Source organism: Tetrao urogallus, assembly GCF_951394365.1.
Source record: "Tetrao urogallus genome assembly, chromosome: 2".
NCBI lineage: Eukaryota > Metazoa > Chordata > Aves > Galliformes > Phasianidae > Tetrao > Tetrao urogallus.
This window is the reverse complement of record NC_136814.1, coordinates 28,777,445-28,791,384: the sequence shown is the minus strand read 5'-3', so window position 1 is coordinate 28,791,384 and position 13,940 is coordinate 28,777,445. Positions and strand designations below refer to the sequence as shown.

Sequence of the window (13,940 nt, the reverse complement as noted above, 5' to 3'; positions counted from 1 at the left end):
TGGGCACATCAGGTGGATCACTTGGTTATAGAAGGAGATGAGGTTGTGCAAGACCTCTTCACATCCTCCAATTTAGGCTGCATGGAAAATGTGGTTTGAATTCAGTGTCTGAGACTCATGATTTCTCTTTCAGAGTACAGATGGATCCCTCTCTGGTGTTGTGCAGAAATGGAAGGAGTACCAGCTCCAATGCCTGAAATACTTGTATGAGGCACCTCCTATTGCAGCAGGTAAGTCTGCTCGGTAGGGATATGAAGTATTGTTAAAATGCAAAATAACAGTCACAAGGGAGCATTTATGAACTTGAAAGTACTTCTTCAGCTTACTATCCAGTCCATCTCTTTTTTTGTTTCATTTCCTTCAACCTGTTCTCTGTGGGACTCTTCCCTCTGCTGAGAGGAACCATTTTAAGAAAAAAATCTCATTGTAAAGATTTTCATCTTCAGATCCAGAATGTCTTGTGGTGGCTGTAGTGCATCAAAGGAGGTTACTAATATAGCACTCCTGAAATTTAATTTAGAGGTAAGGGTTGAGAGAGTACATAAATTAAGAAGTCTAGGACAATACTGTTTACGTTAATCTAATAGTAGAAATTATTTTGAGCACTGTAAAATGCTGAAATGGCATTTAAAACAAAACATACACATGCAGAAAATGTGCCAAGTGCAAATGAGAATGTGGCTCATCTTAGCAGTTGAGCTGCTCCAACGTGCTGAGAACAGCTACAGTGTGCCAGCATTGTGGTGTTTAGAGGACACTGGTGACGCTCAGAACTGGATACAATATGGCACTGCTGTGCTTCAGTGCTGTTGTGGCGCACTAAAAAGGATGTGATGTGTCTAAAGCTGTATCTGAATAATTGCCTTAAAACTGTCAGTTTTCCTTCTCTTAACCTCGTTATTATATGGTGGAGTGAGAACAGTAGGTGTTGACAACAATGGCTGCAAAACATTCATTTCTCTCTGCTCCATTATCCTGTTGAGAGGCTGAGTGCTGCCCTCTAAGAATGACAGTTTAATAAATCTGAAGTTGAAGTACTCTCGTGTTGATTAAGCTGTAATGCAAAGTTATGGTTGTGTGTGGGTATTTTGTTGATGGATCTCTATATATTAGATTAGACTTCCAACCGCATGACTGTGAGCCAATTCTCAGCAATGATTATCTACAGTATTCACAGCAAAAATTATTTTAAATCCAACTGAGACACATGAGGGTGTGGAAAAGATAAAAAATGGTTTAATATTGATGTGCCTTTCTTCTCCCTTGATTAATTGACTGATTTTTTTATTTTTTTTTTCCCAACATATTCCATCCCAACTTTTTTCCATCCCAGTTTCACAAGGATAAATAAGACTTGCTTGTCAAAAAAAACTTAAACTCCAAAGTTTGAATGCATAATACTATTATGGCTTAAATGCACATGTTGTATTTTATCTTTTGTTCTTCAGTCTTTTCTGCATTAATGTTAATACAAGACGGTGGCATGCCCTTTCTTCCATCTCTTTGCAGAAGGCAAGTTCTGCAACAGAACATTTGACAACTATGCCTGCTGGCCTGATGGACTGCCTGGTACCTATGTGAATGTCAGCTGCCCTTGGTATTTACCTTGGGCTAACACAGGTAAGAGTCCTTGCTTGTAAGAATAGCTTTAAATCAACCCTATTTTGCTTGCACAGCATTTGAAAGGATGATATTGGCTTTAAGAGTCATGGGTGCATTCAGGAATGGGAATTAGTATAGTATTTATTTCCATGTATCAGGAGGAGATGAGAGAAAAGACTTTCTAACGATTCAATTTAGTCTGAATTTTTGTGCTCTCATTTGCTTTTCCTGTTTGAATAGTAGTGACTATTAATGAAACAGTAATGTGATACTTGTTGGTGACGATGAGCTAACAATAGTAATGGTACAGTTTGAAAACAGAAATAGCAGCAAAGCTGTTACAGGAGGTCCTCCTGTAGTAGATGTAGAAAAATGATGTAGATGTAGAAAAGTGAAGTGTTGTGTTCCTTCCTGGAAAAAATTGTTTGTTAGAATACCACAAGGTGAAGGGACTAGTGGACGCAGAGACTTTTTTTTTTTTTTTTTTTTCTCTGACAGATAAATCTCTGAAGGTGATATTCTTTACATCCTTATGTATACAATTCATCTGACACCACTTGAAGGCAATTCATGGGGATTCCTTCATCTAGTATCTGTGCCTGGATTCAGTAACTTGTGCAACTTCTTTATGAAGATCTAAGTTTTGAAGTATAAATGGGCTATCTTGTGTGGTGGATTGAACTTGGCCCATGGTCAGAGACAGCATGCTGTTAAAGAGGCTGTATAAGCCTCTGTTGAAGGTAAAGGTAGATTAGGTGTGTAGTATAAGTTGTAGGTCTTTTGGAAATGAGAAATAGTACAGTTGAGGGGAACTTTGGTGTAACTTGAGACCCGGGAGTGATGAAAATCCTATGGAATAAGGAATAGGAATTGCACTGTCTGACTAGTTGGCAGTAAATTTCATCAGAGTGCTGTTCTTTACACCTGTGGCTTAAACAGTGTTGATAACATACCAGTGATTTGATTGCTGTTTAAAAGGGCTTGGACAGCATCAAGGCTTTCTCTCCAATACATTTACTGGCCTTGCTGAGGGGGGAAGAGTTTGGAAGATGACATAGCCAAGTCAGCTGACCTGATGTGATCAAAGGGACATTCCATGCCATATGGCAGCATGTTCAGCCAAAAAATGCTCAGGGAAAGAGGGAGAGAAGGGGAATACTCATAGCTGTGGCATTAGTGTTTCCAAGTAACTGTTCTGTGTGCTGAAGCCCTGCTTTCCAGGAAGTGGCTGGACATCTGCCTGCCAATGTGAAGAGGTGAATAAACTGCTTATTTTGCTTTGCTTGTGTGAACAGCTTTTGCTTTTCTTATTGAACTGTTGTTAACTTTAAGGTGAGTGAAAAATTCTCACATCAAAATAACATCATAATACCTACAAAGTTGGACAACATCCATGCATGGAAGAGCATCACCCCTCATCCCATCACTGCTTTACTACAACAAAAGTGCAGTGTGATTCCTGTCTGGCAGTCAGCCAAGGACAACTTAGCATATCTACTATGGTCTTTTCCATAGGCCACGTAGGAATATCTGCTTTAGTGTCTGGAGCACCTCTTCCCCTTTAGTATTATTAACCTTGATGTTCACAATGTTGATTCTTCCAGTTTGGGAGGTGACAGGTCAACTATTGTAACCCTTAAATTTCCTGTTGAACTTCAAGCTTGACTTAGAGATAAGACTTTAAAACAAAATTGAGTTTTCATTGCTATTTTCAACTGCTATAGCTTTTATATTAGGTTCCCATGTCTTCCTCTGAAATCCAGCATTATCAACATGCTTAATGATTAGGGACCTTGTGATGTGGGAAGAGGTGATCTCTTCCATTCTCTTGGCTCCTGTGCTCTGGAATTCCTACAGCCATTTGGTTATTTCTGTCCTGCTTGCTTTCTGAAATGACTTGTATTATGCATAGACAGTCTTACTGCTGTCTTGTTTATATTGAACATGTCAGGGTGATTTTTTTTTTTTTTCCAAGATGTATTTCTTGGTTTTCCCAGGTGGATATTATGAATATGATGTTACCTCATATTTCTATTTTCTGAGTGTTTTTTTGTACTCTATCTGAACTGTATTGGTAGTAACTGATCATTTTATAACCTCTAATGTTAAAATGCTGTTTTCCTACCCTTCTCAGATCAGTCATTGAGATACTGCAACTTTAGAATGGATAAGCAAGTTTTTTAAAATGTGTGGAATTAATATTTACCTAGGAATTAATTAAGATAGAAGTGTATAATGCTGCAGAACTTCCAAGAAACCTAATGCTTCTGGATAGCTAATACTTCTGGAAACCTAAAACTTCTTACAGGATTCAACTGCTTTCCTCTGAACTTGTTTACTTGCAATCTTTGAGATACTGGACACAGTTGTTTGACTTTCAGCTGCTTTTCAAAAATCACTGCTGGTGAGAATCAAGATTTTAAACAAGACTACAGATCAATAAATTTTTGGATGTGCAGAATCTTTGATACTCTTGGAAACAAGTAAAATTAATTATCCTGAATACTGTATTTGTTTCAGTGAAAAGACTAGCATCATTCTGAAAAATCATAGAGCATGCTAGGGAGGATTGCAAAAGTACTTCAGAAAATATATCTGGATTTGTTCTCATGTGCATACTGTGAGCATATTTCAATATGTGTTATCAGTGAGAAATAAGAATGGAATGAGGAAATTTTTTTTTGTCATCTAATACAAAACACAAGAGGCTGCTATTAGCACGTGATGCCTTATTTAGGGGTCTGAATTACCCTGACCTGACTCATTTTCATGATGTCTTGTGGAGTCATGTTCAAAGTGAATGCTAATGGACTGCCACAATGGGGAGGTAACTCCTTTATAATGCAAGATCTATAACAATAGGAAATTGGATGCCGTGTGACTTACAGTAATCACAAAAGCATGTTTATTACTTATTCTTGCATAGCTCACTACTTAAAACCTAAAATAGATGGAAGCCCTGCAGTGCTAAGATGTCTTTATAAGTTTAAAATCAAGAAAAGGGGAAAGATAAGACCTTGTTTAGAAAGTACCTTCTTTGAAGGTACAGTTCAGTGAAGATCATTAACCATGAAGGGCTAAACTTGCTTTGTTTAATACTACTGTAATTTGATTAGGAGTCAGTTTTTAAAATGCATGAAAAGTTTGCTGTAGAACCATACTGCCTAGAAATCCCCTAGGGAGTAAGTTGACTGCTGTTTATGGTAAAATATGGGAATGGAGGAAGCATGGAGAGTTACCTGGCAGTTTCCATTAAAAGTGTAAGAGAAGTGGAAGCAGTGACAGATGATCTAAGAGGAATATAGAGACAGTGAGCATTCAGGAATGGGTGTTAAGACAGCCAAAGTCTATCCAGAATCTGTCAAGTTAAGGGTAATTTAAAAAAATTAAAAAAAAAAAAAAAAAAAAAAAAAATCTTCTAAAGCAATATCAAAACCAAAGGGGGCCAGTGAGCGAATCCACTGCTGTATGTAGTGGGGTATCCTGTGGAAAAGGACATGGAAATGATAAGATATTCCTTGCCTTCTTCACAGTGGTCACTACAGTTGTCACTACAGTCACTACAGTTTTGCCTGAAGCAATCCAAGGCCACTAGGATCCGTAGTTAAGTCTGGAGCAAGGAAGACTTGCCCTTCATAGAGGAAAATCAAGCTAAGACATACTTAAATGGAATGTACACAATTCTATGGGTTGTACCAGCAAGTGCTGAACAAACTAGACTCTGTCATTGTGAGATTAATCTTGATTATCTTTGTGGAAAAAGTTGTGGAAACTGGGGACGTAGCTCCTGAAGACTGGTAGAAAGCAACTGTCTCTTTTCAAGAAGAATCAAAATGTGGGGAGATGTGAAGTGGTCAACTTCACATCAATCACTGGGAAGTTGATGGAGCGGATAATCCTGGAAACTGTTTCCAATCGCATAAAAGACAAGGTGATTACAAATAGTCAGCATGGATTTATGAAGGTGAAATCGTGCTTGGTGAACCTGAGCTTTCTATGATAAGGTGACTAGCTCAGTATGTGAGGGGAGAACAGTAGATGTTTATCTTGACTTTGGTAAGGATTTTGGCACTGTCTCCTGTAACATTCTCTTTGATAAACTGATGAAGTGTGAACTACACAAAAGCAGACGATGAGATGAGCTGAAAACTGTTTTGCTTGGCTCAAAGGAATCATCAGCATAAAGCCCTCTTGAAGAATAGTCTCTAGTGGCATACTGCAAGGACTGAAAGTGGGGCTAATACTGTTTAACGTTTCTATTAACAACCTGGACTATGAAACTAAGCATGATTTCAGTGAGTTTGCAGAGGGAACAAAACTGTGAGGGAGTGTTTGATGCCCACAGAAGTTTGCAAGGACCTGGAGAGACTGGAAAAGTGGTCTGTCAGGAATACTGTGAAGTTCCACAGAAGGAATCGCGGTCTCCATCCTGGGGAGAGAAATAACTGCATGCCAGTTGGGGCTGGGGTTTGACTGATTGGAATGCAGCTCTGTGGGAGAAAGCCATGTAAGCCCTGGTGGACCAAATTGAACGTAAGCCACTAATGTGCCCTTGAGGCAAAGAGGGTCAGCAGCTTCCTGCGCTATACTGGCCATAGCGTCACTGGCAGTTCTGTGGGAATGGTCTGTCACTTAGCTCCAGGGAGTGGAAACTGTCTGGAATGCATAGTCTTGTTCTGGATTCTGCATCCAAACTGTGTACTGAAGTTAGTCCAGCAATTGGATGTGATGGTGATTAAAGGTTGAAGTATCTCTTGTGAATACAGGTTGAGAGAGCTGGGATTCTTCAACCAGGAGAAGAAAAAGTTCCAGAATGTGTGTGCAGAGATCTTATTGATACATATGAGCACACATACTTGAAATACAGGAAGCTTCCTTTAAATATAATTATTTTACTATGAGGGTGGTCAAACTCTGAAACAGAAATTTTGGAGATGGCCTAAGTCTGACTGGACGTAGCCCTGAGCAATCTGTTCTAGTTCATCCTGTGGTAAGGGGTCATGCTGGGAGATCTCTGGAAGTCCCTTCCACCCTAAATGTTCTGTGATTCTCTTTGTTGAATTGTTGGTGTGATTCTGGGCCTTTTAACTCTTGAGTGCTATAAATTTTCATTGGTGTGAACCAGAAAAGGAGGTGGGGAGAAGAATTCGCATTAAAATTGTTTGTAATGCTAGAGCTCTCCTTGATCAATTACAAATTTTGCAGACACAAAACAGCTTTTATTCTTGTTCCTATATCATTCCTCATCTTGTCTTAGTGACTATCAGTCTTCAGACAACCCTTCTGCAACCCCCAACAGCAGATGCAGCTCAGCAGACTGGCTAATAGAGTGGTAAGCTGAAAAGGATTTGGGGATATTTTTTTTTCTGCTTCGTAGCTATGCTAGGTAATCCAGCCCTACATGACAGTAACTGATTTCCATTTCTACTTGCTGCAGATATTCTCAGACCTCTATGTCCATTCAAACTTGCAATTATTCAGAAGTTCCTGACTTGTCTCTTTCACAAGACAAGCCTATGGAGAATGGGTCTGCATTTCTCTTATGCTGAGCAATGTCCGAAGCTGCAAGGTTTTGTCTCACAATATCACTTACCTTGTAATTGCAACTTTCGTCTTCTACCTCTTTTGGAAAGTGTTGTGTACAAAGAGACTATAAAGTACAGTAAAGAAAATCAATACTGTCCCATTTGCATGTCTCATCTCTTTCGAAGTGCTGAACCTTTTTCTTATTTTGCTACCTAGTATGTGTCAGTATCCTTGCCAAATTCAGTACTGGCATACTGCCTTCAAGGACTGTCTCTGAAGAGAATGTGTTTGTGACAGCTGGATAGTAGAAAGATCATGAAATTAGACCATGATTTTATGCTTGAACCCTTGTATCCCTGTACTGCTATGGACTTGCTTTGTGACAGGCAAGTAAATTAAACATGAATCCTTAGAGGAATTTTATTTTGTATCTCCACTGAAACACTGGGCATTGAGTTGTTGATATACTTCTAGGATACGGCATGTACGAACTACATGTTTCTTCAGTGACATTTAACTACTGCATTTTGTATATCTAGTTGCTAAACATATTCTTCTATTCTGTATGGCTATGCAGCAAATCAGATTGGGAATTTTAGCCGAATGAAATGTGGTGAATCTTCTTCCCCTGATTCTTTGAGTCATTATTTTTCCACGCAGGTCAGTTTCCTGATTGCAGTGATTGCAACTGTATTAAAATTTATCCACTTCACATAGATTGGTCATTTAGAACATTGCCCTAACTCACCAGGAAATTGTGAAATAAGGATATTAAAGTTGTCTGGATACTCAATATTGCACTGAGGCTAAGCTGAGATTTAGAGTAGTCTCTGCTTCAGTGTGGGTTAAGCCACTGTTGCTGGAGCTAATAATATTTAGAACAACTTTGTTACTGGTTCGTGTTTCTCACAGCACAGTACAGGATTTTCATGGTATAGTAAATGAGAAGCTCAGTTAATGCTAGACTGTGAGTACCTGATAGTAGGAGTTCTCCAGTCATTTGTCTCTCTAATGCCATATAAAATAGCTTTGTGTATGTAACAAAGAAGCCCTTTGGAACAATAAAAAACACTGAGGATAACAGGAGGGAGAGAAGTGAATTTCAGACAAACAGTATTCTGTTCAGATCTCTGGATTCATTCAGAGATTCATAGGCTTTCTCTTTACGAAGACATGTATTCCAACATGGTGTTTTGAAATGCTCTGAAAATATCAAATGAAAATATCTGAATTATCAAAAGACACGTGTATTTCTGTTACGCAGCATGTTCCTCCTCCATCACCAGTAAGATGTTTGTATTTGCACTTCTCATAGCCTGCTAATACATCTTTGAAACAGTAGGCTTCACAGCAATTTCATACCTATATGGGCAATTTGACTCTAGCTCTTTGTTTTGCTTCTGTTTGTGCTTATGCAACTCTCACTGTTGGGCAGATCTTCACAGGGAGATGCTGAAGTAACAGAAGGGGGAGGTTATTGCTGAAAACATTTGTTCTTTCAAATTTCCTGCACAGATTTTGGACTATGTCCAATGCTTGTTGAAGCTAAGTTTCACGTGCTTCTGGCTGCCCAAGTCAGAACTTTTGGTCTGTCATATATGCATGTGTTAAGGAACTAAGCCTGCCTTTAGTGAAAACCTAGAAAGGCTGCTCAGTTTTTGACAGCACTGTAGTTACAGCAGGTAAAATTTGCATGTCGTACTATCTGCATTGTATTCAGCAAGATCAGCAAGTTATACTTGGGTATACTTTGGCTGTTCCAAAGTTCAGATCTTCAAGGGGATCAGTATTCCTTTAAAGGATGGAGAGCACCTCACCTTGCTGCCAGTGGTTATGTGCTTTTTCTTATTACCTTTTTACAATTGAAGGCTAGCTGCCACAAATCATGTGGATTTAGAAACCTTGGAGCTGCTCAATTCATTTTACAATTATGTCTCCTTTGTGGTTCTGATATTTTATTGTTTAATAGCACTAAATCCCTTTTAATTAAAAAAAAAAAAACCTTCCAGGGATTCCAGTTTCAGGCAAATTATGTAAACCGTAGTAGTACCATAATAGTAGCAGATTTTACTAATTCATCTTTATTTGGATAAATGAGGAACAGTTTTCTCATATGCCTTGCATAGGAGACCAGAGCTGGCTTGCTGCTTTGAGTACCCTTTAGTTGCACAGACAAATCCAGGTCAGCTCTTTCCCATTTCTCACTCTCTCATAATGGCTTAAGGTCCATTTTTCAGTGCTCACCATTCCCTTTCTGGTCATAGAACACCTTTTCTTGTCATCTCTTTAGGAGAGGAGCAAACTTGGTGTCTGAGTGCCATAGTGCCTCACACAAAAAGCAGAATGAAAGGTGTTTTTTTTTCTGTGTGTTCCTGAGACCTCACACTGGGGCAGTGACACATCAATCATGTGAGATAGCCCAAAGGAAGCAGTATACATTGCAGAGGAATCCACAGAAAGCAGTATAATTGAGGAAGCGGCAGTGTCTGTGAGATTTCCTTCAGAAAGTTTTGCACTATGTCTGGTTTGAACATTTAGTTTAAGGAACCTGTGTAAGCCATGTCTGGTTTGGTCTCCACTGCTTTTTCTTCAATCATTCAGTTTCATAGTTCAAAATCTCTTTAAAGCCAATGTTGTTTTATGGCTATGTGAGCTTGTTGCTAAACTGCCTGTTTGTCTTTAAAGAAGTAGGAGGGAAATAAATTTTACTTCAAGTATTGGCTACAGCAAAGATGATTAGACATTTATTACATTTCTTCCGTTCTTTACTCCAATAAAAGCGAGTTTCCAGAAAGTTCTCATAATACTGGAAAGGGGTGGGACCTTTTTTCAGTGAAAGAGATCCTGCTTTGCATTTGCTAACCCTTAAGCAATTCAAAATTTATACTTCTTTCCTTGCAGTGAAAGCTGTCTTAAGCTAATTGGCAATCTCAGTTTGCTAAATACTGTTTTGTTTTTTCAAGTTCACCTCTGGTTTCCATTTATTAGCCTCCATCTGGTTGTAAACCAGAAAAATTAGAACATTTGCTGCTCATCTCAAAGATAGGTTGAGACTCTGTCAGAATAAATAATTTAAAAAAATCTTTAACAGATACATCTGCTGGGTACTGTGTGGCAATGCCATTCTCCATTTTGTTTAAAAATACGAAATGTATTTTTAAATAAATTGCTGGTTAGTGTCAGACTGGTGCATGGCATAGAGCAGTGGTCTGTGAACTTTCATCTGGGGTAAGTTACGTGACTTCCTTAAGGATCTGCCACAGTCAAAGCATGTGCACCTCTCCTCAAACGTGCAATGGGAACAGAAGGAGACTTTTCATGTGGCTGAATGTTGAAGTGCATCTGTTGGAAGACAGGGACGACTTCATGGTGTATGCGTGATAGGTACAACGCTGCTCTCCTGAGGTTCTCCAGGAAGAATGTGCTCTTCTGCATTGCTGAACATAACGTAAAAGGTGGATGCCTTTGTAGTAGGATATTGGTCTGGTGTGACTGCTTCTGTGGGAGGTAGAAAAGTTGGCATGTTTTTCAGCGTTCTTGCTTATGACTGTATAATGTTTTTGTTCTATTTAAGTAATTTCTTTGAATGTATCAAGGATATCAAGGCACATCACTTGTCAGGCATAGCTGAACCTCATTCTGCGTCTTCTTGAGAAGTTGTCCGCCAACTTCTCAAGTTTAGTAGTTTAATAGTAAGGTTCTTTTAAGTGAGAATTAATCATCACAACTGACTGCAAGGAAGCTACCAGGGTACCTCTGTGCTTTGTCTGTGCTGATCTAACAAATAGCTTAACTTAAGCAGACAGGTCTAAGCTTAGCAATTTCTTTAAACTTCATCAAAACTGTTATTACAGGTCTTAGAATCATAGTCTGGGTTGGAATGGTCCCTTAAGATTATGTAGTTCCCCCCTTTCTACAGACAGGGACACCTCCCTCTAGACCAGGTTGCTCATAGCCCCATCCAGCCTGGCCTTGGTTGCCTCCAGGGAGGGGGCATCCACAGCCTCTCTGGGCAACCTGTTTCAGTGTCTTGTGTAGCTGAAATATGTAGTATCTTTATTTGTTCATGGTTCTATTAAAGGGAAAACCCTCAAACCCTTCTTCATATTACTCTTTAAAATTATAATGATTTTATGCTTGAGAACTTACAGCTTTTAAATATAGTAGGCAAAGAGTAAAATGAAATAGTTCATGATCTGAATAAACGTAGTCCGTAATGTATGCTACATAATTAAATGTTTTGCTAAGAACAGGTCATTATCTTTCTGGCTCACTTAAATGTTGTTAATCATCAGTTAGAATTGATTATTTTTTTTTATTTTTTTATTTTTTCCCATGCCAAGGCAGAATAAACTGTGAATGCTTGACCTTAACTGCATGGGTAAAGAGCAGCTTGCTGGGTGAACTGTATGACCTAGAGCCCACTTCTTCCCTGCTTGTTGTGATTGCTGGCACTTTACCTTTGAGTGATGGCAAATGCTCCTCTTGCATCCAATCTGTATATATTTTCTCACGTAACAGACACATTTCTGGTATCATAGTGAACTTGAAGGATTGCTCACTTTTCCTAAGACCCATAGAACTTAGGTAACAGTATGTATGAAACTCAGCTTGCCTGTATACCTATAGATGTAAATACCTAACATGGGGAAGAATCATGCTGTCTGCCTTCTGAAGTTAGTAGCTCTATGTTTGCTTTGATTTTTTTAATAATATTTTCATTTGACAAAGTAGTCATGCAAAAAATGCAGACTGACTTAAAAGGTACCCATGTGTAAGTAGTTTAATTATAGAACATCCTCCACTTCACACTCCACAAATGCAGCTTTACCTTGAAAATGTTCTGAGCTACACAATGATTGTACTTATTCATCATGTACACAGCTTTATTTGCTATATGACCCTTTTCCATTTGTATGTTTTGCTGTTAAATTTCCCCTTGAGTGTTTTCAGTAGTAGACTACACTTCCCCTCAGAGACCCAGGTCCTTGCTATGAATTTTGAGAGTACACCAAATCCTCCTCAAAACTACTGCAAATGGTACCTGTTAGCACTCCCATATATCACTGTAAATTTTCCATGAATAAGAAAGAAAGTTCTCTGGGCAGGGTGTTTATGAGAGAGCCTTGGTACTTGAATAGTTCAATGACAATAATAATGATAGTGGTGGCTGGTGGCTGGCCAGACTCATCTGACCTTTCTGAAACTAATTTACTTTCTGAAAATTGGAAAAAGCAGAAGTGAATTAGGCAAGAAAAGGATCAAACGCTCATCAGCATATTTCCTCTGAAAGTTTAAAAAAAAATAAAAGAAGCTTGACTTCCACACACACAACCTGGCTGATGATTGTCCTAGAGCTTAATGAAGCAGAGTATCAGCAATCTTATTTAAACAGAACTAAAGCATGGCTAAAAATGTGGAAAATATTGAGTTTGTGTGGATGATGAATGTCAGTGAGCTTCTCTAAGCTTCTAAAATGTGAGGTAACATTGGCAGTGAATATTTCAAGAAAGAATTGCACCTTGGCAGAAAAAGAAAAGTTTAAGTCAAAAGGATTGTATGTCCAGCCAAATACTTTTGAAGCAATGAAAATAGAGTAGAAATGAAGATGAAATAGCGAACTTAGAGCAGTTTACTAATAGAATGGTGTAAGAATTCCCAATTTTTAGATCAGAAGTAAGTCTCAGAGATATTGTTGTAAAGATTCATCTTTTAATGGGAAGGTCAATCTAGACATAACTGCCACCAGTAACTATTGGCAGGAACGATGCTGGTTTCCGTGATTAAATCATTTGATAGTTTGTTTTTTATTTTTTCTTTAGGAGCTTGATTTTAGTAGCTTATAGGCTTGCAAAGCTTTGGTTGAATGTGATTCAGTATAATAGAAGTCTGATTTAAAGCTGAAGGTTTTCAAGAACTTGTTTTGTCAGAACCATGCTGCACTTAAGCATGTGAGTAAGGAGGATGAATGGGACTCCTAGGACAGTGGAGACATCCCACTTTCTATTTCTCATGGTGAATTCCTTGCACTTTCTCCCACTGAATTCTCCTCTCCTTGACTGGAGCAGAAGCTTCTTGTGTGTGCTGAGAATGTCTGAGGAACGTGATGAGAAAGGAGACATGTTAAGAGGATAGAGGCTGAAATCAGGGTGTTTTTCTGTTCATCTCCAGTGGCTTTGGGGCACAGCAAGTCAAAGAGCTGAGAGGAATAAGAAAATTCAGAGTGAAGGGAGAGGATCAGCAGCAGGTTTATTGATCAGTAGTGCATGGGTAAGTATTGCAACAATAGAAATGGTTGGAGGAATAAAGCTGGAGAACCAAGGAGGGCAATACAAGCAGGGAGAGAAATAGTATGACAGCAACTGAAAGGAGATGGACAAAGGAGGTAGAAAGAAGAGGAAGATGTTGGGGCAGAAAGGCAAAAAATGTTAGAGTTCACCTCTACAGTATTTGAGACTCAACATCAATATCCCCATGCTGCGTAACATAGAAATCCACTGACATAGCACATGAATATATGGATATGGCACAGGGCTGTGTCCTGAGCAGTAATATCAAAGGCTGCATTTCTTAATGTATGTGAACAAGCTGTTTGGGTTTTGTTTTCTTGTTGCTGGATGGGTTTTTTTGTGTTTTATTTTGTGGTGTTTTTTTTTTCTTCCTCTAAGTACTGGAAAAATAATTCCAAGTCTGCAGAGATTGTAAGAGCTATCGCCATAGGAAAGCCTTTACCAGTTGATACAATTTTCCTTTGCAGCTTCAGGCTTCCCTTTGCAGAAGTAATAAGCTTTTAACCAGTGCCAGAGAGTAAA

General features: G+C 38.8%; 1 protein-coding gene across 1 annotated transcript in view; it reads left to right on the top strand.

The window, feature by feature from the left end:
• Nucleotides 1-13,940, top strand: part of GLP1R (glucagon like peptide 1 receptor) — a gene marked incomplete at both ends in the record, with an annotated part of 77,931 nt that overhangs the window by 28,751 nt on the left and 35,240 nt on the right. The window contains 2 exons of the mRNA XM_079549937.1: nt 134-230; nt 1,510-1,620. Of these exons, the coding sequence (XP_079406063.1) occupies nt 134-230; nt 1,510-1,620 (208 nt within the window). The remainder of the gene's footprint in view (nt 1-133; nt 231-1,509; nt 1,621-13,940) is intronic.